Source organism: Pleurodeles waltl, chromosome 3_1 (genome assembly GCF_031143425.1).
Source record: "Pleurodeles waltl isolate 20211129_DDA chromosome 3_1, aPleWal1.hap1.20221129, whole genome shotgun sequence".
Lineage (NCBI taxonomy): Eukaryota > Metazoa > Chordata > Amphibia > Caudata > Salamandridae > Pleurodeles > Pleurodeles waltl.
The window spans coordinates 1607288200-1607314343 of NC_090440.1; the positions used below are offsets into that span (position 1 = coordinate 1607288200).

At 42.0% G+C, this 26144-nt stretch overlaps 1 protein-coding gene across 3 annotated transcripts in view; it reads right to left on the reverse strand.

The window, feature by feature from the left end:
* LOC138285384 (sodium channel protein type 2 subunit alpha-like) overlaps positions 1 to 26144 on the reverse strand; it is a 696215-nt gene that overhangs the window by 155930 nt on the left and 514141 nt on the right. For all 3 annotated transcript variants that reach the window (XM_069225253.1, XM_069225252.1, XM_069225254.1), the window contains exon 18: positions 19489 to 19612. In XM_069225253.1, coding sequence (XP_069081354.1) covers positions 19489 to 19612 — 124 coding nt within the window. The remainder of the gene's footprint in view (positions 1 to 19488; positions 19613 to 26144) is intronic.

Sequence of the window (26144 nt, forward strand, 5' to 3'; positions counted from 1 at the left end):
GGCCAAAAATCTGCAGTCACAAATCAGTTCCTCCTACAGATACACAAATTTAGACTATCCGCTTATGGAACAGAACATTTTCCATGGTTATACCCATCATTTATTATTCTAAGGCTTTATGCTTATACTCAAAATCTTGTTTAATCTCTTTTAGAAAATTGATAAAATCTTGGCTTTTTTATTCATTACTTTATAGCTTTTTTATCAAAGGTTTTTAGACATCGAGGGCCTGATTTATACTTTTTTAGCAACCCCATTTGCGTCATTTTTTGATGCAAAAGCAGTGCACACTTACAAAATATAGTTGAATTTTGTAAGTTTGTGCCACTTTTGCATCAAAAAATGACGTAAATGTGGCGCCGCTAAAAAAGTATAAATCAGGCCCCAAGTCTTTCCACTTGAACACCATGTTATGAAGTATGGTTCCATAGTGGCAACAGGGTAATGTATATATGATATTACCAAATAAAAAGAACAGGTCAAGTGAAATTAATCATAAAACGTAGATCAAAGTCAGGGATGCCCTTGATGCCATCTCTACAGCTGAAAGTCTATGAAATACGACTGGTTGGCTGAGGAAGTCAAGGGAAACAGAATCCACTCAGAAAATGTTATACAGTCATGAAGCCCTAATCATATGATTTCTGAATGTTGTCCAGAATAAAAGTCATGATATGTTCTATCCAGTAAATCAGATGAAGTTCAGATTATGACTGACAGAATGGGACATGAGACTGAATGCATGACATTGGTTGTCTTTGTGTCCGTTAGAAGGGAAGAGTGGTTCTGATAGGACATAGGCTAGGAAGAGGATGTTGCTCTACAATGTGTTTTTTTTATTTTAGGAAAGGGAGTTCAACTCCCTCTTTAAGAAAAAAAAAAATTTGGACTTCAGAACAGGAGTAGAGTGAATGATTTACCATAAAATGATGGAGAATGGGTTGCTTATTTTAAATAGATCAAGAAAACTGGGTCTCGCACCATAACCCATGACATTAGGAAGCCCTGGACTGATTGGACATTTGTTAGCTATAGAAGGCAAGGGAAACACATGTGATTGTGGGAGATGATGTCAAGAGTATACAGACTAATAACAGTGTTTTAAATAACTTTGAATTTAGTATGTCATATATTTTTAAGGCCGTACTCTGGAAAAATGGCCAGAGGAGAGTTGGCGCTACTGGATTGCCATTTTGCATGAGTCTGATTTTGTAAGTATGTGTCTAGCATGAGCCCGTGTACTTCTAAGTGAAGTGCCTTGATCTCACAGATTGTACAGTCCCACAGTGCCTTTCCTTTGCTATTAGTAAGCCTACATAGGGCTGAATGTTTTTTTTTTTTACACAACATATGGATTTTTCTGAAAAATACCAGTGTGATTGGTAGTAAGTGCATTGTGCATCACCTCCACTATGGTGGTGGAGTCACAGTTAAGCAAACAGAATAAACCGTATTGCTCATTTGGTAAAAATGTATTTTTTATGCATGCATGGCATGCATGGCCTAGCAATTTGACTTTTTGAAAATCTGCAAAAGGTATCTGAAAAGAGTAAACATTCAAGTCTGGTCGAATATTATGTGTGATATACATAATTGGAAAGCACAGACCTCTGGTGTTAATTTTTGAAAAGTAAACATTTGCTTTACTTTTTAATTGCAATTATATTTGCGTATTACGTAAATACACTTTAAAGAGGGCAGATGCTGTATGCTTGGGATTTATTCTGAACATTGTTTTCCATGTTTGAATTTAAAGTTGTTTTAGACAGTATAAATCTAACCCAAGCAGGATCCAGAGTGCCCCACAGCTTGCATAATAACAGAAAAAATTAAATTTAAGTGCAATATCGAGCCATTGTATAATATTGCAATTTGAGTATCCATACAATCTTATGATTTGGTCATTAAGGAGTGGAATAAAAAGGGAGATCATTTTACAGTGAAACTAAAAACATGATTACATATATTGATTTTAGAAACAGTGGATATTGATTAATGTACAGAGTAACGTTTGAGCGATGTTTACCTAATGAGTATCTTTTACTAAAACAAAGAGAAAGGTGAAGACAGAATCAAAGAGATGTAGGAAAAAGCAGTGCCAGCTAGTCAGTGGACAGTGAAAGAAGCATTTGAAACATAGTTGTTCCTAGTTGGGAATGTGGAGTAAGGGAAATTGTTTCTAGGTGGGAGAGGACTATGGTTCTCTTGTCAGGCAAAAAGATTATCATCTCTTGATAATAATGGAAACAATGATTTGTAATGCAATAGGTCTCGCATTTGCTGGAGTTAGAGCTATTAGCGTTTTAAATTCCTAACTGGATTATTTTTGCCATGTAGGGGGGAGAAGAGGTAGGAAAGAAAAGGTGACGGGGTGAGAAACTGGAAAGGAAAGAACAGGTTTTGTACAGTAGGCATTCCCGCTGTATAAAACTTGAAAGCACCATGAGCGGAACTGAAAAGCAAAGCAAACAATGACAAATAACTACAAGTTTGTTTTGTTTTTCAGTCACGCTCATGGCGCTTTCAAGTTTTATACAGCAGTAACTCGATCAGCAGTACCACTGTATAAAACTTGAAAGCGCCAAAGATGCAGAAAACAAAAAAATTGTCTATCCAAACAACAGAAAAGGAATCCAGGTGTCATTAAACTGTATTTGGCCAGTGCTCCTCAGCAAAGAACAAGAAGTGACGCATTGGTTGCCAAAGCTTTCAGGAGGTAGCAAAACAAGACCAATGCTGCCTTCAACCTATGGTAAGCAGCAGGCAGCGGCAGACGGGGGTAAAGTCCTTTACTCATTCCATCAGGTCTTGTAGATGGCGCATGCGCACTGTCTAGGCTCAACCTAAAAAAGTGGTGTTTCTGATGTGAATTAGAAATGCATTCAAAATACTCTGGGCGCTGTCTGAGAAGTACGTAGCCAGAATACTCTTTTTAAGACAGGGGTGTTAAGAGGGAATTTCTTCTACAGTTGTGTGAGTCTTCTTACAAAAGAACCCTTAGCAGGAAAACTGCTTCTAATGGGCCAAAGCAGCTTTGGAAATGTGCTAAGAAAAGCAACTCATTAATCAAAGGGGATATGATTAGAGCCGTAGAGTTTATATTAAGATTGTACTGTCGGTATGTGCCATAGTCTGTAAATGAAAACTAGTCCATTGGGCCAAAGCTTGGATGTGGCCTTTAAGGTGAAGTTTTTCAATTAGTAAAAAGCCTAGGAATTTAGCCATGGTGTTTGCTTTTTGACATTTGCAGACTTTTGTGCACTGATTGAAGACTGATTTGTGTCAATATTATGATCAGGAGTGAAAGAGGTGAATTTCACGCGTCAGTGCTACACCCACTTTTAATTCATTTAGATTGGTATTGGATACAGGTAAGTCAGTCTTCACCTATGCCTGAGTAAGATCCATGCACTGATGAAATGAAACACTTAAATTGGTTAGCAATTCTCTTACAGGTTTAACATAAATGTTGAAATTGATTGCTGTAACTGTGGAGCCCTGAGGAACACCATTCAGTATAAAAAGATATTTTTTAATGACTAGACCCAAGGCATCTTGCATCTCTTGTTTACATCGCTGCCTAGCGGTGCACACTCCTCCCAGGATGAAGGTGATGATTGGCAGCAGGGTCTGAGGGAGAGGAGCTCTGCTGAAGCCTGCTGGACATCAGCACTGAGTACTGTCCCTACCTTGGCAAGTGTCCTTCCAATGTTTGCCAGGGCAAGCATTCAATTTAGTGTGGCTGCAGCATGATGGAGGGCTTACATGCAAGCAATGGACCCATAAAGCAGCTGACCAATTTAAAAGAAATGAGGCAGCATCCTCTGCTGGTGTCATCTTTATATCATCTCCGGGGCTTACTTACTACCAGATTCCTGTGCATATCAAAGGGACGAAATGTTCAGTCCCTTAATTGGAGGTGGCTGGCTCTACAGATAGTGTCTATGTAGAAAATCCAAGCCATTATTAGTATAGTAGTTTATGCACATAACTTCCTCCTCTTTGCATGCATCACTTACTGTTTTCTCTTTTATAAGGGGCCAGGATGCAAGTAGCACATCAAAATGCAGTGTAATGCACTTCTCAATTAAATCATCACCCATCTGTTCTCTATTTTGCAATGTTTCTCCTTTGTGGCCTTAGTCTGAAGTGGGCCCCAAAATGGTGCAGAGAGAACAAGTTGCCTAAACACCATGTGACTGGTTGGACCTTGCTTGGTTCATTACTGGCAGTTAATCCCATCAGCAGTCCTCAATCACCTTAATCCAAATACCTGAAGAAGCAAAACCTGGATCAACACTTGCCTAGCCACAAGTTGTTCTCCAGTTCTGATGCTCTACAAGCTAGAGAAGAGAGTTTGTGAATTATTTCAGCAGAGCTTCTGGATGTGAGCCACTTCAGTATATCTCTATACGGATCTGATTGCCAGACATCACCGTCTCCATGAGAAAAGTGCACCACTGAAATGTGGTGAGGACGAGAGATGTGGAGGAAAGGGCAACTCTTTCCTGTGATCAGTATGTCACTTGATACAGAGGCAAGTGTAAGAGGAAGAGCCGTGTGTTTCCTCACAAGGGTTAGTGTATGGAGGCTCAGGATGCATACTGAGAGGAAGAGATGTTCAGTCTCTTAATTCAAGATGGCTGTCTTCACAAATGGAGTCTGTGGAAAAAATCCAAACTATCATGGCTTCAGATGTTCTTACACAGTATTTCCTGCTCTTATGCATCACTTCCTGTTTCCCTCTTTATATGCAGCCCTGAAACAAGGAACACTATATTTCAATGAACTACAGAGCATTTGTTTACAACAGAATCTTCTCCTATTCTGTCTCTATTTGTATCACTTTTTTCTTTTTAGTCCAAAGCTAGAGTGATACAGGTTCACCATGTCCTGATTATGTCTAGCCTTGCCCAACAGACATATTTGGTGCCTGGTATTTTCTTCTGTCCTGATGCAAAGACTCTACTGCTCCTTTGAGTTTTCTTAAAGGCTCCTGAGCCTTTTTTCCAAACAGTGACTCTTCCCAGGAAATGCATGCTACTTCTATTTATATTCTCTCAATATCGAAGGGCATATGGGCTACAGGAAGGAGCTGTATTTCCTTTGCCAAGCCAAACAAGAGAAACAAGAGAAACAGGAGCAGCCGTTGGGTGCATTCCCTGAAGGCAATTTTCACTGAATGTGTTAGGACAAACATGACTTAGAACATTTAGGGGCATATTTACTAAGAGGCTGTGCTGTGTTTGCTTCACAAAAGTGATGCAAAATCATGTTTTACCTATTTACTTTCCAGCGCAAAACTTTTTACACTGGAAACTCACTTGAAAGTAATGCAAAGAAGAACATAGCACTGCTTTGTATTACTTAACAGCAAGGGTTGGGCATTCTATGGGTGGTGCATGGTCATTCCCATGCAACCACCCACGTTTTTTTATGCAAAACCCTATTTACTAAAAAAAAGGAGTCAGGGTTTTGTGTAAACAAAATAGCACCCATCCCAACTAGGCGCTATCACGGAGAAAAGCTTTTATTTCTCCTTTCTTTTCCTACTTTGTATGTGTGCAGCACACAAACAAAGTAGGACAAGTTTTAAAGCTAGTCTAAAGATAGTGTTTTACACTGGAAGGTTATCCTTCCTGTACAAAACCTATGCTAGACTCACGCAGACATCTTTGCACTATGGTACAAAGGAGTGTATGATGTACATTGTAGCAACTTTCTGCGCCTCTGCTAGGGAAAGGGGCACTCTCCTGCTCGCTCCTTTTCACGCAGTGCAGCATTTTTGGCTGCTGCACTGCGCTGCTTGGAAATTCAGTAAATCTGGGCCTAAGTGTGTAAAGGTATTCAATATTTTGTGGTAAAGGCCTGATTTAGAGTTTGGTGGATTTTCTAACTCTGTCACAAACATGCCGAATATCCTGTCCACCGTATTGTAAGCGCCATTGGATATAATGCACTTCTAACCCGTCCACTGAACTCTAAATAAAGCTCTAAGTGTTTAATATTGATCCAATAGGATAAAAAGGCATTAATTAAGTGTATCAAATTGTCTAGAAATATTGCTGTTTAGCATTACTGTGACAAATTTTGTGTTGCAGCAAGGTCTAAAATTCAAAAGGTGTGTGTAAAATAAGCGGTTGTCATTTTTAATTGAGAATACATTTTTGTTTCAAACATATTGACAAAAAAAGATTCCAGAGATGGGTGATAGTTATACGTGTAGAAGTTGAATGTGCATTTACCCTATACAAAAAGAGAATTATAAAAGAGTGCCTCAAACGTTCATTTTATAATGTAAGGGGCATTAATCATGCACAAACTCACACCTGAACTAGTCTGATCAGAAACTCATGTAAACATTAAAGAGAATATTTGTTTTCCTCACACATCCGCGTGCTATTTTTTGTCAGAAAATTCCAGTTTGTCACTTTTGGTAAATTAACACATGATTCTACTGCCAAAACCGACAGATATTTAATTTAAGTTCATTTTTCAGCAGGACGCCTTGGATATCCAACATATACCAAGAATGTTGCCAGACGCCATTGATAGTCACTTAGTGCCAACAATGCCCACCAAAATGCTGGGGGACACTCTAATCCAAGTGCCCACTTTTGTTAAGAGTGCTCACATTATGGCCTAGGTACACACTTTATGCCAGACATGGTAATTGTTAGGGGTTTGCATAGTCTGTCTGCGATGCACATCTTGTGTTTAGGGTACTGCATTATGCCAGGAAATACCAGCTGTTATATATGCGTTGACACACTTTATGTGGAAGCATCTTGTGGAATACACAGTAGAACTCAGGTCCATCTGAGTTCCGTAAAGAATGTTAGTATTCAAAATGTAATTGATTTGGTGTGGGGTCGGTCGGATGGGTGAGATGCCTTTAAAGATATAACAAACTTAAATTAAATGTGAATTTACCACACTTTTTCTTGTCAGAACAGCAACTTAACACCAGCTAATGTCAGCTGCCAATTTAATATTAGGGATCTTACCAGAGGATGACAATTCCTCCAGTGCCAGTTTTCTCACCATCATAATCCTCAAGTATTACACTTTGATTGTTAGTATTTTGTTTATAGGAGTGCAGGACCCTTTTTCTTTTGTCCACCGTGTATGATTATGATGGTGCTTGCAGTGCGAAAGTAATCATGTGATGCAGACTCATAGGACAGCCATTGTGAAAACAATGCTCAGACGGATTTGATCTTATCTGATAGGGATGCAGGGAGTGCGTGAGAGGAACCGAATGAAGGACAGGCCAGTGGACCCGTCAAGACTCCCAGAACGGAGCCAGGAAAAGTCAAAGCTGAGCCTAGTGTATTTCTACCATTCATAGTGCCACCGTGTGAACCTTCTGCGGGTTAGTCTGGGAGAGCTTCACGATTCTGAAGTCATGCTCAGCCCGAGTAAGCCACACTGCCAAGGTAGAGAAGCACCAATGGTGAGAGGGGATCCAAGATGTTTATGCCTCTGGAGGGGCCCACAGACTCCAAATAGGTACAACAGCATTGAGGGGCATCCTACTGTTGAATGGCAACAAGCGGCAGTACAGGTGAATAACAAGTGAATGGTCACTTAGTGCACCCAGGAAGAGTTTTGGGTATCCCTGATACCACCAAGGTGTTAAAGGAAGTGTGTTATCACCTAGAAACTCATATAAGGGAAAGGCCTCCATTATTTTCCAAAAACTGTGTGGCTCAGGAGCTTCAGCAAACAAGGAGGACTGAAAGAGAGGCAAACATATATACTAATGATTGTGTGCCATGGAGGAATGGTGCCCATGACCCCCAAAAGCTCTTGAGTGGCTTAAGAGATTAGAAGAGAACAGACCGCCAACCTTGTTTACTTCACTGAGATATGGTGAGTGGAAAGAGGTTTTATTAATGTAGCCAGCCTTAAGGATCTAACGCTCTCAGGGCTGAAATGAGTAACACACTACTTAAGATACAAATTATGTTTTAGCTTTACATGCCTCGAGATGACATAAACACAAATAGAATTTATTTGGGTAAAGTCTCCTGAGAATAGTAAATCCTCCCAGAGGCCAAACAGTAAATGTGTTTGACAGCATACTCATTGCCAGAGGGACCCTTCCACTGGCAAATTATATGTAGTCAAGGAAACACATGGAGATTAAATGCTACACCAGTATGTAAATCTGCACCTACAATTGATAATAAACTCATTGAATAGCACATTTCATAGCAAAGTTGGAAAGACCTGTGGACTCCATTGTGAATACCAATAAATGTTTAATGAACAAGTGGAATTGTGTACCATCAATCCAGAGCATGGACATTGTTTTATGTGTGAATTCAGTTACGGATGAGATACAGCCAGATATTTGAGTGGTATCAAGGATGACTTTTCCTCTTCTTGATCCAAATGTTCAAGAAGGAAGAGAAGAACTCTAATTAAATGCCCGGCTCGTTTTATGTTATTACCCTGCAGCAAGGCAAACCTTTAGGTCTCTGAAGACTACTTTGATGGGAAAGAATGAACTCCTCTCTTGCAACTGTGCCCAGTGTTACCATCTGTACGAGTAGGTATGACAAAAGAAGAGTACACAATAATTCCAACTTGTGTGTGAACGTGTACATAGATCTCACTACCATTTCCAGGACCAGATGCCAGGAGATTGCGGTTTTGCCCTATTTACACTTGCACAGCGAATTTCTGTTGTCACTATCAGTTAAGGAGTTGGATCAGTGTAGGGCCATTTCCTTCACTGTGAAAAAATCAGTGTTGTACATTTCCACCCCTCATGGTGTCTGGGGGACATTCTTGGACATCTATTAGGGAAAAGGTCCCATGACCACATCAAAGATCTACCATCAGCAAGAAACAGGTATTTAATTTGGTCTGGTATTGCAGAATAGAATGTCATTGATTGTACAAACTGTAAGCTATGTTCATATTGCATGCATATACATACTTGCATTATTTGTGCAAATGAAAATCATAGAGGCTCTTGCATAAATCTACGCCAATTCTACCATATTCCACTTTTGGGTAAGCATCATGTATTGATGACAAGATATACGTTTTATGTGTGTTTCAATTACTAAATTGTACACATTGCAGCTTAACTCCAAGGTATGTCTACCCCTCTGTACTACCTACATAGTTTAACAGGCAAATTAATAAATATTTATGTTCTTTAACATGAGTCACACTGGAATATAATCACATCATAGGACCTGAATGCGACACACATATCCATTGGAGTTCACCAAGATTGAAAATTGCAAGCAAACTCTGGATAAGCATGAATCTTTCCTTCTGTAGATTAACAACGTTGTATGAGGAGCCAAGGCTGTCTCTAATGATTTTATGGTCCAATTTATTTTTTTATTATTATTAGGATACATCAAAGAATGGAACAACCAGCAGGGCGACACAGCGCCCTCATTGATTAACCTCCCAAGTAAACAATCTAATACCTCCTACACCTGGATATATCCACGAATAATCACATCTACAGGCATCCGGACCACATGCCCAGTTACATTCATTTCCCCTGTGTGAATTACTGTGAGTTACCTACGGCTGATATTTGAGTCAAGTCAATTCCAGAAACTCTCCGACAAGGAGAGACAAATTGGGACGTCACAGATCTCCAAAGCAATCTCCTTGATCCGTGAGCACCAAGGTGGGTTTCTCCATTCTCAAAACATGCCACATTCTGTGTAACCATCCCAGATGTATTGCAGTTGTTGGCGTGCCCCAGAAAGCTAAGATTTTTGGAATGCCGTCCCAAGTGCCAGCCCGATCTTTCATTCCCTAAGAGACTTCAGCGGGACCGTCAAGGGGTTGAGAAGTCCCAGTATTATGTATGCAGGGAATCTTGGACGCTGGGTCTGTAAATGAGTATCAATATTGTTAGAAATGGGGTCTTTGGTTGGCAGTCAGGTTACCCCCCGTCCAAGCAAGGACCATCACTCTAGTCAGGGTAAAAGAGAATCACCCACAGCTAACCCCTCCTCACCCCCTTGGTAGCTTGGCATAAGTGGTAGGAGTAAAGTATTTGTACCAACACACACAGTAGCTTAATGAAAACACTACAAAATTGCACAAAACAGGTTTAGAAAAATAGAGGATATTTATCTAAACAAAACAAGACCAAAATGACAAAAATCCACAATACACAAGTCAAGTTATCAATTAAAAAGCAAAAAGAGTCTAACACTGTTAGCGTGAAAATGTACCTTGGGTGAGTCAAAATAACCCCGCACAGGCGAGTGTGCATCAAAAAGGGGCTGGCGATGCATCGATTTCACTCACAAGCGAGACCTTGCGTCGTTTCTCCTTTCGTCGGGTCGGGCGTGTCATTTCTTCTCTCCATAAGAGAGCGATGCGTCGATCCTGTCGGGTCCGGGCAGGCCTTGCGTCGTTTTTACACACCCAGTGGTGCTTGCCGCAGAAATCCAGCCACACGATGATCTGAATACCACGCAGCGCGGATTGCGATCTCACCAGCCTTTGTCAGCGATGCTGCACTTCGTTTCTCCAGCTCCATGCATCAATTCTTCAGTTGCGTTCCAGACGAGTGTCGATTTTCAGCCACAAAGCCGTCAGCGTGTCGATTTCCCAGCCGCAGATCAGAGTCATGTAAATTTTTTCCCCACACGGAGTTCTGTGCGTGGATTTCTTCCTCTTAGGCTGCCAGCTTCTCCTTTCAGGGTCACAGGAAATGGATGGGCACCACAGGGCACAGTAGGAGTCTCCCCAGAGACTCCAGGTGCTGGCAGAGAGAAGTCTTTGCTGTCCCTGAGACTTCAAACAACAGGAGGCAAGCTCTAAATCAAGCCCTTGGAGATCTTCACAAGATGGAAGGCACACAAAGTCCAGTCTGTGCCCTCTTACTCTGGCAGAAGCAGCAACTGCAGGATAGCTCCACAAAGCACAGTCAATGGCAGGGCAGCTCTTCTTCCTCAGCTCTTCTCCAGGCAGAGGTTCCTCTTGGTTTCCAGAAGTGTTCCAAAGTCTGTGGTTTTGGGTGCCCTTCTTATACACAATTTCTCATTTGAAGTAGGCCTACTTCAAAGCAAAGTCTCTTTTGAATGTGAAATCCTGCTTGCCCAGGCCAGGCCCCAGACACTCACCAGGGGGTTGGAGACTCCATTTGCGAGGGCAGGCACAGCCCTTTCAGGTGTGAGTGACCACTCCTCCCCTCCCTCCTAGCACAGATGGTTCCTCAGGAAATGCAGACTACACCTGCTCCCTTTGTGTCACTGTCAGTGTGAGGTGCAACCAGCCCAACTGTCAAACTGACCCAGTCAGGGAATCCACAAACAGCCAGAGTCACAGAAATGGTATAAGCAAGAAAATGCTCACTTTCTAAAAGTGGCATTTTCAAACACACAATCTCAAAATCAACTTTACTAAAAGATGTATTTCTAAATTGTGAGCTCAGAGACCTCTAACTCCACATGTCCGTCAGCTCCCAAAGGGAATCTACACTTTAATCAGATTTAAAGGTAGCCCACATGTTAACCTATGAGAGGGACAGGCTTTGCAACAGTGAAAAACGAATTTAGCAATATTTCACTGTCAGGACATATAAAACACATTACTATATGTCCTACCTTTACCATACACTGCACCCTGCCCTTGGGGCTACCTAGGGTCTACCTTAGGGGTGTATGACATGTAAGAAAAGGGAAGGTTTAGGCCTGGCAAGTGTGTACACTTGGCAAGTTGAATTTACAGTTAAAACTGCACACACAGACACTGCAGTGGCAGGTCTGAGACATGATTACAGGGCTACTAATGTGGGTGGCACAACCAGTGCTGCGTGCCCACTAGTAGCATTTGGTTTACAGGCCTTGGGCACTCTGAGTGCAATTTACTAGGGACTTACTAGTAAATTAAATATGCCAATCATGGAAAAACCAATCAACAATACAATTTACACAGAAAGCATATGCACTTTAGCACTGATTAGCAGTGGTAAAGTGCTCAGAGTTAAAAAGCCAACAGCAACAGGTAAGAAAAAATAGGAGGCAGTAGGCAAAAAGATTGGGGATGACCCTGCATAAACTCAAAAGTCTAACAAATATCATTTAAGATTCCCTCCCAATATGAAGTTAGCCTTGGGCAATTCCATAGCAGGTGTACCAATGTTCTGGGCGCCCCACATTATCTCCAACAATCAGCATTACAGGTAGGGTCACTCTTATGTAAGCGTACAGTGGTAAAGTACCAGTAAGTGGCAATTTTTGTGGCAGTCTCAACACTGGCTGTATTACGCACAATGTGGTATGCTCTAATATACCTCCTCCTATTCGTTGGCTATGAGTGTCCTCCCCAGTTCCACCTCCCAGCGTGCCTGACTTTGTGATTTAGGTGCCAGAGACGATCACTGTAATAGAGTGCATATGTCAGAAAAAAGGTATTTGTCCATAGTGCTCAATAGCAGCCATTTCTCATAATCCGTAAGGGTTTTTTGAGCTCCTGTCCGCATCTTGGGATGCATCACCCAGTGTCTTATTTATAGGTACTCCATCCTCGCCATCTCTGGGAGATCATGGTCTGCCCTCAAGCTTTCAAAGGGAATTGGGTCTTCTTTGTTATTGATATTGCCAATTGGATGACCAAGTCCAAACTCAAGTTCAACGATGGGAAATTGGAAGTTCTGATCCTTGGTAACGGCCCCCTCGCTCTCCCTCTTCCATCTCTCTCAGATGCCTTTAAATCTCTTCCTCCTCCTAAACTCCAAGTTAAGACTTTAGGTGTGATACTTGATCCCCGGCTTACTATGGATTCTCAAGCCAGTAAAATCTCTTCTACCTGTTTTGGCCTCTTGCGGATGTTTAGAAAGATCCTTACCCTTCTTCCTCCCACAGCCAGAAGAATCCTTATTCAATCCCTAATTCTCTCTCGCTTGGACTACGGAAACTCTCTGTTCCTTAGTTCCCCGCTCTATGTTTTAAAGAAGCTGCAAAGAGTACAAAATGCAGCGGCCAGACTTCTTACCCACTCTTCAAAATTCGCCTCCACTAAACTGGCTATCTCCACCCTCCACTGGCTTCCTGTCAGAGAAAGGATCCAGTTCAAATCTCTCTTCATTGTTCATAGGGCCTTACAGGACAAAGGTCCCATCTCTCTGAGGAAACATATTTTCATGCACATCCCTTCCAGGAGCCTTCGCTCCTCTTCTCTTAGGTATGCACATGTCTCTCGCTTCAAGAGAGCCTGGGGTAATAACTCCTTCTCTACTAGAGCCTCCCACCTTTGGAACACCCTTCCTACGGAGCTCCGTTTGGAACCTTCCGAGCGCCTCTTTAGGAAAAAGCTTAAAACCTTTTTATTCTGTAACTAATACCGGCTCTCTCTCCTTCTTGTGTTTCGTTACTTTTAGCGCTGGGATGCCTCTGGGCCGCCATGCGCTTTACAAATTCTGAAAAACTAAACTAAACTAAACTAAGTGTCCGATAGGACAACAATAGGTGCAAAGGGCTCCCTGATCCAAGCCAGGCACAAAGACCGCATTCCCCATTATAGGAGTCAAAGGGGAGGGAAAGGGGGTGAGACCCCCTTGCCATGCCACATGGTCCCACACCTTTGAGGTTGTGCGGGCAACTGGTGAGAAGAATTGACCCCAGGGTTGGTGTTTCCACAGAAGAAAGGGTCCCCGCCATAGCTCGGTCCATGAAAAACCAGGGCATATCTGATCACCTTGGACCACTCCAATAGGTAACGGAGTTTAACTGCCTGGTAATATTGCAAAATGTTGGGAATGCCAAGGCCCTTCCCTTGTGGGGACTGGTAGGCAAAGGCCTGGCGCATACGAGGTCTCCTCTCTGCCCAGACAAAGCAATTTATTTCACCTAGTAGTGTTTAGAGCATCCCAGGCAGAGGCTCGATCTGCAAGGCCTGGAACAAGAAAAGAACTCTCTAAAGCAGAAACAATTTAATTGCCGCTATACTTCCTATCCAGGAGATGGGGTAAAGTTCCTCTTGCAGATTTCTAAATTATTTAGTCATAGAATGACTGAAGTGACCTAATACCTAAAATATAGAAATGCAAATGTTCTACCAGTGTAAAACACCGCAAATGTAAATGTCCCTCCTGACTCTTTGTAGAAGGGTCTAGTAGTTCAACACCAATGTCTCCAGAACCTTAGAGGCAAGCTGTATTCCCAGATACAGGATGAAAAGCAGCTGCCACTGAATTGGGTATTGGTGAGCTGAAGGAATCAAAACGTTAAGGGCCTAGGACTTCTGGATGTTTATCCCCAAACCGGACATCTCCCTGAAAGCTTCTATCTCTTGAATGAAGGTGGGGAGTGCTGTTTTGTTACTTCTGTAACATTGTCTGCATATAGTGCTAGGGTGTGCTCTTGTACCCCAAAACAGCGCCCGTAATATCTGGGTTATCACGCACCTCCTGGGCAAAGTGCTTCATATAAAGAACAAACAATAGGGGTGAGAATGGGCATCCTTGTCGTGTCCCACGTTGAATGGAAAATGGGGATCAAACCATTAACTCTTACGGAAGCTGTCGGGTGGCTTTAAATACCCGTGATCCAGGATCTGAATCTAGGACAAGGGCCAGAATTTTCTAGGGTGGTCTTGAGGTACGGCCAGTGATCTCAGTTAAACACGTTCTCGGCATCTATGCCCAAGAGCATAAGTTCTCGATGAGGATGCTTGTCCTTGTCCAAGAGGAGTAATATCTGTTTGTTATTGTTGCTACACTGCCTGCGCGGAATAAATCCTGCCTGGTCTGGATCCACCAGCCCTGGAATGAGGGGATTGGGGCAGACTCCAGAATGCCTGTGGTAAGTTTAATATTGATGTTGAGGAGGGAATTAGCTCTATAGACCCATATTGGGTGGGATCTTTCCCGGATTTTGAGATAACTCTGATAGATGCCTCCACCATGGAGGGTGGAACCGTAACCAGACCTGTGATAGCGTTGAATAATTGAGTCAGGATGGGTGCAAGACCTCCGCAGAATGTTTTATGAAACAAGGCCAGAAAACTATCTGGCTCAGGTGATTTAAGAGGTTGTAATCACTCGATTGCAGAAATCACCTCCTCTATTCTGATCATGCTATCCAGTGATTCTGCTTGTGCAGGCGTCAGACGAGCTGTGTGAGCACTGCTGAGGTACTGGTGTGGATCCTCCCCACAGGGAGTCTGTGGAGGATACAGATCTTTGTAAAAGCCTTGGAAACAGAGACAATATGTATAACCTCCGCTATCTCAAGCCCATCAGGGGACTTAAGCAGTCCACTCTCGCACCTGTCTCTATGTTCGAAGTCTAATGGGCAGTAGGCGTCTACATTTATTACCTACCATATAAAAGGAGTGAAGAAGGTGTAGTAAGGTGTATTTGGCCCTGTCTATGTCCAGGCCTGCGATTTGTGCCCTATTCGCCTCCACTGTCTCCAAACATGAGGCGCACCTGTGCACTTATGTATTCTCTCCAGTTCTAACACCTGCTGGTCCAATTGGCCCCTCTTTTTCTGACAGATTTTAATATATGCAGCGGAGATTGCTATAAATTCTCACCTGCTACCAGCTTGTAGCGTTTCCCACAATATGGAAACAGGGTGTCTATGGAGTCATTTATTTCTAGAAATGTGGCAATAGCTCAGGTAGTTTGCTTCACCACTACGGGCCTGTGTGGAAGGGTATCGCTCATTCTCCACTGCTGAGGTCTTCTCTGTGCCGGAGGCAGCTTTAGTTCTAGAGAAACTACAGCATGGTTAGAGAGTGCCCTGTTTATTTTCAGAAAGGGACACCTTCCTGCACATAAATAATAATTCACAGTCTTTTGCTCTTCTATGTATGTTGCAGGATGCAGCACACATGGAAAAAGCAAAAAGGAGGAGAAATAAATGTTTTTGTCCTCATTGCACCTTGCTAACGTCACCCCAAGGGCACAGTGAGTGCGGGACCCATGTCTGGCCACCAGATTAAAGCTAGCCTGGCTGATGAAGGGTGATACCCTGAAACCGGTCCCAGGGAGCTTGTTTCAGGTCCAGGCAGTTTGGGCTAGACTGTTCCCATGGGGAACAGCATCGAGACTGATTTACACATGGCTAGGTCCAAACTGGAATGGCATGGCAAGCCAAAAAACTGATGGATTAAACCCAGATCTGTGACTGGGGATCACTGTTTGATTTGCTCTTCATTCCGTCCATCATCTGTTGTTTTTGCATTCTTTTGTTAAGGAGCACAGGTATGCATTTTGAGTCACCTCAATGGGCTGGTAGCTGGGTCATCCCGCGGTGGGGACAGAGGGACTAAAAAGCATGTCCTGTCCAACCGCCATCCTGGCCACACTCCCTCTCTAATGATTCTAGAGCTGCAATACAAATAACATATAGATAATCATTTGATGAAATGCACTGAGGTAGAGCACAACTTAACTTATCCTTTGAATACAACCTTTGTTTACTGGTAAGCTATAATACCCAGAGTCGTTCTCTTGCACATTACAGCCCCTAAAAAGGGTGACATATGCCCTATGAAAGCATAATAATGCATAGTAAATGCTATTTGTTTCTAAACCCACTCCCCTTAAAAGCCGCCTACCTATAACATGTGATAAGTGTTGTGTCAGGACACAGTTCCTCCACACCACTCCACAAGGATTATGGGGCTTGTAGATTCAATTTTCTGAATAAAAAGTATTGGCTCCAGGTCAAAGCATGCAAAGTTGTTTGCGGCTATGGAATCATACCCATAATTACAAAGTACTCACAGTAGTTCAATGAAGTATCCCAGCACTGTAAATTGCTGCTAGGAGGTATGAGGTAGAGCGTCTTTCAAATGCAAAGTAGCATGCTAGTGATGGGTGCACACAGAGGCCTTGGTCAAAGGAAGGTTTTTGCTTAGTGCTGAGAAATAAGATGACAGTAGGGTTACCAGATTGCTTCCTTTCACCAGTGCAGCGTGTTTGAAGTACTGGTGTTCCTTGTGAATGGGCCATTAGCCTATTTGGGTCAATTAAGGAAACACGACTAGAAAACTATCCATTTGTTAAATTGAAGAGTGGGACATTAAACCTCTTGCCCTATCATCACGGGTCAGTCATACAGATCTCTGCGACCTGAAGATCTATCACTGATAAGTGATCCACCGTGCCTCACATGCAGACCCAGGCAGGAAATACAATAAATATTGCCCCATTCTAAATTAGGTGGTTCAACTTGACAACTGTGTGGCAGGCGTATTGCAAGATCAAGAGCAGTTTCCCACCTTTAAATAATGACTGTGTTCTCACCTCAGAAAATTCTAGATGGGGGCCATACACATTTAGAATCACTTAAAGCTGACTAACATTTTGAATACATCTGAAAAATCAAATTCCTCTTGTTAAACACGAAGAGGATATTCATTGTAAAAGGTTGAGTGATATTTCACCTAGATTCTCACCATTTAGAGGTACTGCCAACCTCACTAGAATGCACATATTTTTAAGAAAGTTACTACATCAGTATTCATGTTAATAAAGGCATTGCTGTGCAACACAACTAAACAAGAGCTTCAAAACAAGTAAAAATGAATAACACGCTACCTTTGGCCATTTAAACCAGTGGGATCAAATTGGGTGTCCCCATATTATTCAGTTGAAACACAAAAAATCCCAACTACATATCAATTAGGATGAGAGTAGTAAAAGATGCATGAGTTCTGGCCACTCCTAATTCGATAATCTGATTTATTTATTTGTCATAAATCGTATTATTGTTATTATTATTACCTTCATTAATATTAATAATAATAATAATAATAATAATAATAATAATAATAATAATATTAATAATAATAATAATAATAATAACCAGTAGTAACAGTAGTAGTAGCTAGTAGTTAGTAGTAACAGTTGCAGTAGTAGTAGTATCCATCTTACAGAAAATAACAGTAAAGATAACTTGGATATAGTTGGATATACTTGGATATAAATTACAAATCATGCTTATGATGGTGAACGTGGCTGCAACAGAGGCATATATTTTGACCTGCTCTCCTCGTGATTTGATCCATCACACATTAACCACATACATTTCACTAAATAAAGAATTCTGAAATTATGCACAAAAGTGTATCACCATGAACTCATAATGCCACAAACAGTCCTCAGAACATTCGTACTACTACAGCATCTTTTAAAGTTTAAAATTAATGAAGTGTATAATGCAAGCCCAGCTCGTCATGGGGTGACTGGCAGGAAAGTATCTATGGCGATTGGATGCCATCAAAATAGTTTCTGAATCCAGCCATAGGTTATTGGCACCATGTTGAATTTAGAGTCGTAATAGTTAAAGAAGTTCTTTATTTGCACATTTTCTGTACCACTCATAGAAATGAGGGCCTTATTCTGCCAATCGTACTGGTAAGAGCAAACTGCAGGGAAGATGCATGCGATGGGAGTATATAGTCGCATTTGGTTATACCAAGTCCTTAAACGTATGTAACTTCAATTACAATGAGCGTGATTATAGGTGGTGGTATGTTGTATGTCAGACGGTGTTACAACTTCAAACTATAAAGGGAAACATGTTTTAATTAGGGTTTAGAGTTTGGTGTGGGTGGTGCATGTGGGTCAGTTTAGTATCCAGGAAAGACTTTGATGGGGTGGTTTGTGTAGCAGAGTGTGTTTAAGTGTGCTGCAGTGAGGTGGGGTGTAGTGGAAATGAAGAGTTGTTTGAGTTACTGGAAAGATTGGTCAACTTTGGCTCAGTGAGTTGTGGAGGTAAGAAGGCTTTTGGGTTTCAAGTATGAACAGGGTGCAGTAAGTTGGAGTGTGCCAAAGCTGTCTGAGGTGAGATGCGGCATGCTGTGGTGTATGAAAGAGTCACTGTGGAGTATGTTTTAGAATGGAACATTTTAATTGATCCAGTGGAGTTTTGAGGTATCTGCAGGGATGTGTCGAGGTGGGTGTAGTTACATCAAGTGTAGGCTAGGTGGGTAAGGGTAGTAACATCAAACGTTGTGCTGCATTGTCCTATTTATTGGAAGACCATGACGTTTTCAAGTAGTGTTGTATCTAAAATTGGAGTCGTTTGCTTGGTAAATATTCCTCCCTCACAACTCTTTAATTAAAGAATGTACTTTTTTGGGTAAAATAAAGTCTGATTGGCCAATGAAAATCAACAATGAGAAACACATATCAGATGCATGCAATTATACCTTCTTCTGCCCTTGCAGAACCTGTAATTGTCAATTCATTGCCACAAATCTTCAAGACAGTCACTCTAGTGATCTTTTGTTACAGTAGTTTGGCTAAAGGCCCAAACTAACAGAAACATTACATAGGTTCAAAAATGCACAGTGGTTTAATTAGAAAGAAGAACTCAAGATAGAAGTACTATCTTTAAGAAGTAGGAAAAGTAAAGGGTGAGTCTGTCGATTAAACAAAGAACATCCAATGAAGTGTTTACACAAAGATAAAGACAAGGAAAAGCACCTATGCAGAATTTACATATAATTAAGATGTTTTGTTCTTTTCACCTTCTGTAAAGCAGGCTTCTGGTTCTTCTTCTGGTTCTTGAGTTTCAATCACTTCCGGTACCCCTTCAGCTATTGGCCTTATGTCAACAGTGCTTCCTTCTGATGGGCTAGACAAGGCTATATTCTGGAAAACACCAAGGAAATTGTGTTTAACCAGCCGTACTTCACATTACAAAGGAAGATAATCATGCAGTAGGTAGTTATATGTATATCATAATGCTGGAATTGGGGCAATATTTACAAGTGTTGCTTACTCCTAGCAAACATATTGCCCTTCAACACCAACAGTACAACGGAACTGTTTTTAAAGTTCAGAGTTGTGACCAATATGGTTCTTGCAAATGTCTTGCAGATTTCTAAATTATTTAGTCATAGAATGACTGAAGTGCCCTAATACCTAAAATATAGAAATGCGAATGTTCTACCAGTGTAAAACACCGCAAATGTAAATGTGAAACAGGTATACTTTCATTTTGTTTAATTTCTTTTCCATGTGAAAAATACATTTGCACATGGAGAAACCCATCCTCTACACCATCCCATTATACCTTTCAGTGTCTGAGTTTTTGAGCACGTTTGTCCAGGAGCACTTTTCAAAAAACAGTATTAGTTTGTATAAAAACGTGTACAGCTTTTTTTTTCACACCCATTCAAACTATTGGTCTGATTTAAGGTTTAACTGGTGGTACTCTGTACATCTTGGTGGCAAAGGATATTACCTCCATCTCACTGATGGACTACCGCCTAACAAATTTAGAGATAACTGTGAGACCAGCGGTCATCTTTGCACATTGAAGAGAATTGCGGGTTAAGGGAATTCCGCCATAAAATGTGACAGCTGTGTACCAAACTTTTCCAAAGTTTTGTTTTTCACAAACAACTCCCAAATGTGGAGTTTGTTTCTGAAAAAAAACCTCATGACCTAAGCACCATTAGGAGTTTTCTTGAAGGATGTATTGTGTGGGGGGAGGATGGGTCATTATTTTTTGTCCTTCATCGCCATGTTTGTCCTAGAGGTGACATACAGAAAAAAGACATTACATCATCCACCCTAAAAAGGGTAAATGGTGCAATATGCTTCTTCTGACAGCCCCTACTCCAGGCTGCCAGAAGAAGCATTCCTTTGAAACAGCCAATGGGGGCTCCGTCCACAGAAATCTTAAAGCATGCCCATCTCTAAATGAGGCGAGCAGACCAAGTGTTGTGGAAGGCAGGGTAAGCCATAGCATTTGTGATGAAGTAAAATTTTCTATCAAACTCTAGCCTATGTGTTTTTTTTTCTGCTCTTTCAGACCTATGTGTTTGTGCCAACTACACTATCAATATCACACTGCAACTTGAAGATATTATTATAAAATAAGTGGGAATATTTTATTTGTTTTAAACAAATGTGCTCAATATTTTCTTGCATTTCTAAAATAAAGAAATAAAAATCCTGGAATGCTAACTAAGGAAATGTGTCCCTAAATGTCTGGAATTCAACAATGCCAAATATGTGAGGGATTTTCTAAGGGAAGCACTTGACACAATCAATTACATAACAGTGGTACAGATAACAAAATTGTGGCAGGAGTACAAATGCAATGCATTTTTTTGATGACAGATATATACATGCCAACAAACATCATTTAGGCCAAAGACTTTAGGGGGCTTTATTACGCCAAAGTAGCATGATTTTTTCTTATGCTGCAGTGGTGCTAAGCAATCCCCTACAGTGTGCCACATTTACAAACTGGCGCAAAGGGACCATTGTACTAGTTTGTAAAGCCTTGACTTGCGCCAGGTATAATGTATGCAGGGTACGTATTTCCCTGTTAGAAGCCACGCAGAACAAATGCAGTGAAATCTAAAAGATTTCACTGCTTCGTTCTGCGCATTCAGAGCGTCACTTTTTTAAAACCTGCACAGAGCAGGCGTTAAACTGACTCAAGCCTTTTTTTAATGGGGCCTCCTGGCATTGCTGGAGTAGCATCATTTCTTTGACGCTAGTCCAGCATTGGGTCATTTTAGTGCCACAGATGCGTCAGAATTTCTGAGGCATCTGTGGACACTGTGGTCCATGGAGTACTGTAAGGTAAATACAGCTCTGGCGTCGTTAAGGGATGTAGGGCTGTGCAAGAAATCTGACACATCGATGGCGATGGGTCAGATTCTTATAAATAAACCCCTCAATTTTTTAAGCCATAAAAGCTGTATTTTACCAGTCTCCTGCCTGAAATTGCCTCTGCTTCAAGGGAAGTCTATAGAGAAAATACAGTTTCCCAATTTTTTTTCAAAATCCCCCTCTTTCCAATTTCAAACTGTTGGCATGTCTGCAGATATGAAAATTAGTACTGTATGGAAAGTATAAAAACTCTGGGCCTGATTTAGACTTTGGCTGACAGGGTACTATTTCACAAAAGTGACTGAGTACCCTTTCTGCCAAAGCTAAATTCTGCCTGCCTCACGCAGAGTAGGGTAGACTTCAGTATGTAGACAGTTGAGACTACTCTGCCTCTGCCTCTGCCACATACATGCACCTCAGACAATCCCATGGAGTAAGGGCTGTCAAATCCTTTAGCCCCTATTTAGAATGGGCAAACACATGGGCAGTTTTCATGGTCCATCACCGCCAGGCAAAACGTGGCAGTAATGGGCATTGAAAACTGGAAAATGACCCCCACCCTGGAGAAATCTCCCATGGTGAGAGGTCCTTGTTTTTTTGTTTTTTTCAAAAGGAAAATCCTGCTTCACAATTTTGTTTTTCAAAATTTAGAGTCGGGTAGTACTTCGGTATGTAGACTGCAGACACTACTCTATCTTCCCTGCCTGCATACATCTCAGACTGTATGAGACAGTACGGGGCATTTGTTCCTTTATTTCATATTTAGGATAAATGGAATACATGACCAATTTTCACTGTCTTTCACTGCCAGGTAAACCTGGCAGTAACAGGGAGTGAAAACTGAAAAATAACACCCATGCTAAATAAATCTCCAATGGCAGGGGTAGGGTCTTTGTTTTTTAATTTTTAAAAAGAAAATCCTTCTTTTTGCGATTTTGTTTGTGAAAATAAATAAAAACTACTGATATTTTGTTGTACAGATCCATCATGTTGATGGCGCCATACATCAAACTTTCAAAGCATTTTTAGGAACCACCATGACAGCAGTTCTTGTAAACATAGGAGATTTCTGAGGGCTGGTGGACACCTACAAATGTGGCTGGGGGAGTACTCTCATCATGGTGGGAGTAAAGTACTAAAACCATCTGCCAAACTCTAAATCAGGCCCAATCTATTTTGTAGTTCTAATTCTGTACTAGGTAACAAATCTATTGGTGCAAGCCAGACTTCTCTTGCCCTCAGTACTTGGTCGGAAAAACATGCTGACGTGTCAGATTTTCAGCAATTGTTTCCCAAAACATAGTAATTAAGTCTCCCTGTACTTGTACATATATCTGAAAAGGCTTGAGCTTCAACTTTATTTTCGGGTCTCCTCGGCATCAGGATATTAGACAAGTATGGGTTTTCTAAAGATGTAACTGGGTGAAGTGCATTTTGGAAATCTGGAAAGCAACTACATGCAAAGTTTTGGTTTAGGCTACAATTTTGCCACAGGAAACAGTTCCAGGCTGCAGTAAAACATACCACAACTATATACTTTTAGCATCTACACATAGGAATTCTTTCACGGACTGCCAGACCTCCCTCACCCTAATTGGTGTCAGGGGATTACAATGAAAATTATCTTTTTCAGATTTATAGAATTTTCCCCAAACTATATCAATTCCCTCCAGACTCCCTCATGAGGGTAAATGTACCTGGTCCTTTCTGCAGGGTCACCCTCAGTTGTTTTCCCTTTTTTCCTTCAGTTTTCGCTGAATTACTTTTTGTTGTCCTTCGGACTTAGTGCACTCCCCTAAACATGGTTATATCTGATTCACATATTTATTTTACTTATAAGTCCCTTGTAGAGTGGTATAAAATAAACTCAGGACATGTAAATTAAATGCTACTAGCGAGCATGCAGAACTTATTGTGCCACCCACTTATGTAGCATATTAAAACGTGTCCCAGGTCTGCCTTTGCAGCCTGAATGCAGTTTTAAAATTGTCAGTTTAACCTGCCAATATAACTCCCTTGTCAAACCTTATACTGCACTCTGATTGAAAATACATCACCCCTAAGGTAGGCCCTAGGTAGCCCACCGGGTAGAATGTATTGTATTTAAAAGGTTGGACATCTACATTTAAGTTTTACATGCCCTGGTAGTGAGAAACTCTTAAATTCATTTTTAACTGTCCCACAGTATATAATTGGGTTGCCTTAGTAAATTTAATAAGTGATCACTCTTGATTTTTCTTTATCGTGAGGCCTAACTGTTCCATAGGTTACTGGTTAGCCTGCAACATAAGCAGTAGTCAGATAAATATCATATAAATAAATATTGATAAAATGCACACATCATGGTAAAACACATAGGGGGTTATTCTAACTTTGGAGGAGTGTTAATCCGTCCCAAAAGTGACGGATATACCACCAGCCGTATTACGAGTTCCATAGGATATAATGGACTCGTAATACGGCTGGTGGTAAATCCGTCACTTTTCCGTCACTTTTGGGACGGATTAACACCTCCTCCAAAGTTAGAATAACCCCCTTAGTACCAGAAATGCATAAGGTCATAATAAACATGTTAACAAAAATGCACATGGTCCCAGTAAACACACCATCATAAATGCCCATACAAGGAACATCAGAGTACACAAGGGTAAGTCATGAAAACCATATCAGTAGCACAGATCTTCAACATATTACACCATCTCATGAACATCTTTCCATGTGGCATATGTCTCACAAGGCATTACCCCCACTCTCACTGTATACTCAGTAGATCCTGCAAACAGGCACATCACCTGAACCTGGAAATACAAGGTACAAACTCACTCAGGTCTGGAAATACAGGAGAAATACGTAGGGTGAAGGAGCAAAGGAATACAAATTAAGTAATAAGGTCAGCACAATCTCGCCCTCTACACAAAGGCCATACCTTCCTGCCCTGCCAGGGATAGGTATGAAACCCAAAAAGTGCCACCCCCTCCCCGAATAACAAGGCTCCCGTGACCAGGGGGAATCCTACTGTGGTGGGTGGGAAAGAAATCCCACATGCCTTCTGTCCACCAGGGGAGACCTAGAATGGTCCCCCGCCGAACCTTCGCCCACAAGCTACCCCAGTGCTGTTGCCGGTGCCTTGCTACTGGGCACCCTGGGGTCTCATCCAACCTGGGCTGTGCCACAGTAGCACGGCAGAGCAGAGGACGGCTGTCCTCGCTGCTCTGACCCCAGAGATGGATGCTGGCTGGTCCTCCTTCTCTTCACATGAGTGGAGGCTACTGATCACAGACACGTCAGTGGGCCCCCCTCGCTCACATAAGCAGGAGAGTGGGCTCATGCTCTCCACACACCGACGAAGGGTCACCAAAGGTGGGGATTGCCAGTGCCCCCGGTGCACTCAAGAGAGCAGTTCTCCCCGTTCTGCGCTGAGGGGTTGCCAGTGGGCTCCTTTCGGTCTTCCTTGCTTCAGGTGAGGGGCAGAGGTGCCTGGGCAGTCACGCACTGTAGCAGTCTTCACGCGCTAGAAAACAGATTGTGGAATTGTGAGTCACCCCGCCTATTGCTTATGTTTGGGCACAATCAAGTTGGAGAAAGGCGCTCACCATGCACTAATTCAAAAGAATAAAGCACTCCTCTCATGCTCTTAAGGAAAAAGAATATAGCGCTCTTTCTGCACCTCTTCAGTGCAGGGAAAAGGTGCAGGGGAACAAGGACTTCAGCACCCAGCCCCTGGAGAACAGTTAGTGGGAGCACAGGGCGGTAGGGTCCAACAAGCAGGGCAACACAAGAGGTTGCTGTCAGTGGAAATTCCTCCTAGTGACCCAGCAGAAGTCCAAGGCAGTTCCTGGTGAGTCCCTCCAGAAGCATTCTGTGTCCAGGTCAGTTCTTCAAGAATGTCTCCACGTGTCTCCCCAAAATGGGGAAAACCCCCTGTACTTATACTCAGTTTTGCACAACTTTTCCAAAGAGGGAAGAAAATGTTCCAACCAGTTCCAACTGGCTCTAGGAGTGTCTCACTCTCCTCCAGCACAGGTATAAGATATCATTTGGGGGTAAACAAGCCCTTTGTGTGAGGCCAGGGCACAGCCTTTACAAATGCAGGTGTGCCCTACCTCCCCTTCTCTCAGCCCAGGAAGACCATTCAATATGCAGATGTACGTCTGTGACTCCTCCACCCTCCCTGTGTACAGCCTGTCTGAAAAGTATGCACAAAGCCCGACTGTCACTTTGCCCCAGACGTGGATTAGAGAAAAGTTGCAAAACACCTGAGTCATAAGGCCAGAGAAAGGCTCACTTTGTAGAAGTGGCATTTCTATAATTGTAATAAAAATCCACCTACACCAATAAGCAGCATTTCTCGCTACCATTACAACCCTACCAAACATGCCTACACTACCCCTCATAGAGCAGACAATGCCCCTTAGACATAAGGCAGGGCATTTCCAATGCAATCCTATGAGCAAGGGAGCACTCACAGCAGTGAGAAACCAAATAAGCAGTTTGTCACTCCAGAACAGGCCCCACACCCAGGCACATATCCTGTCTTCTACATACATAGCAC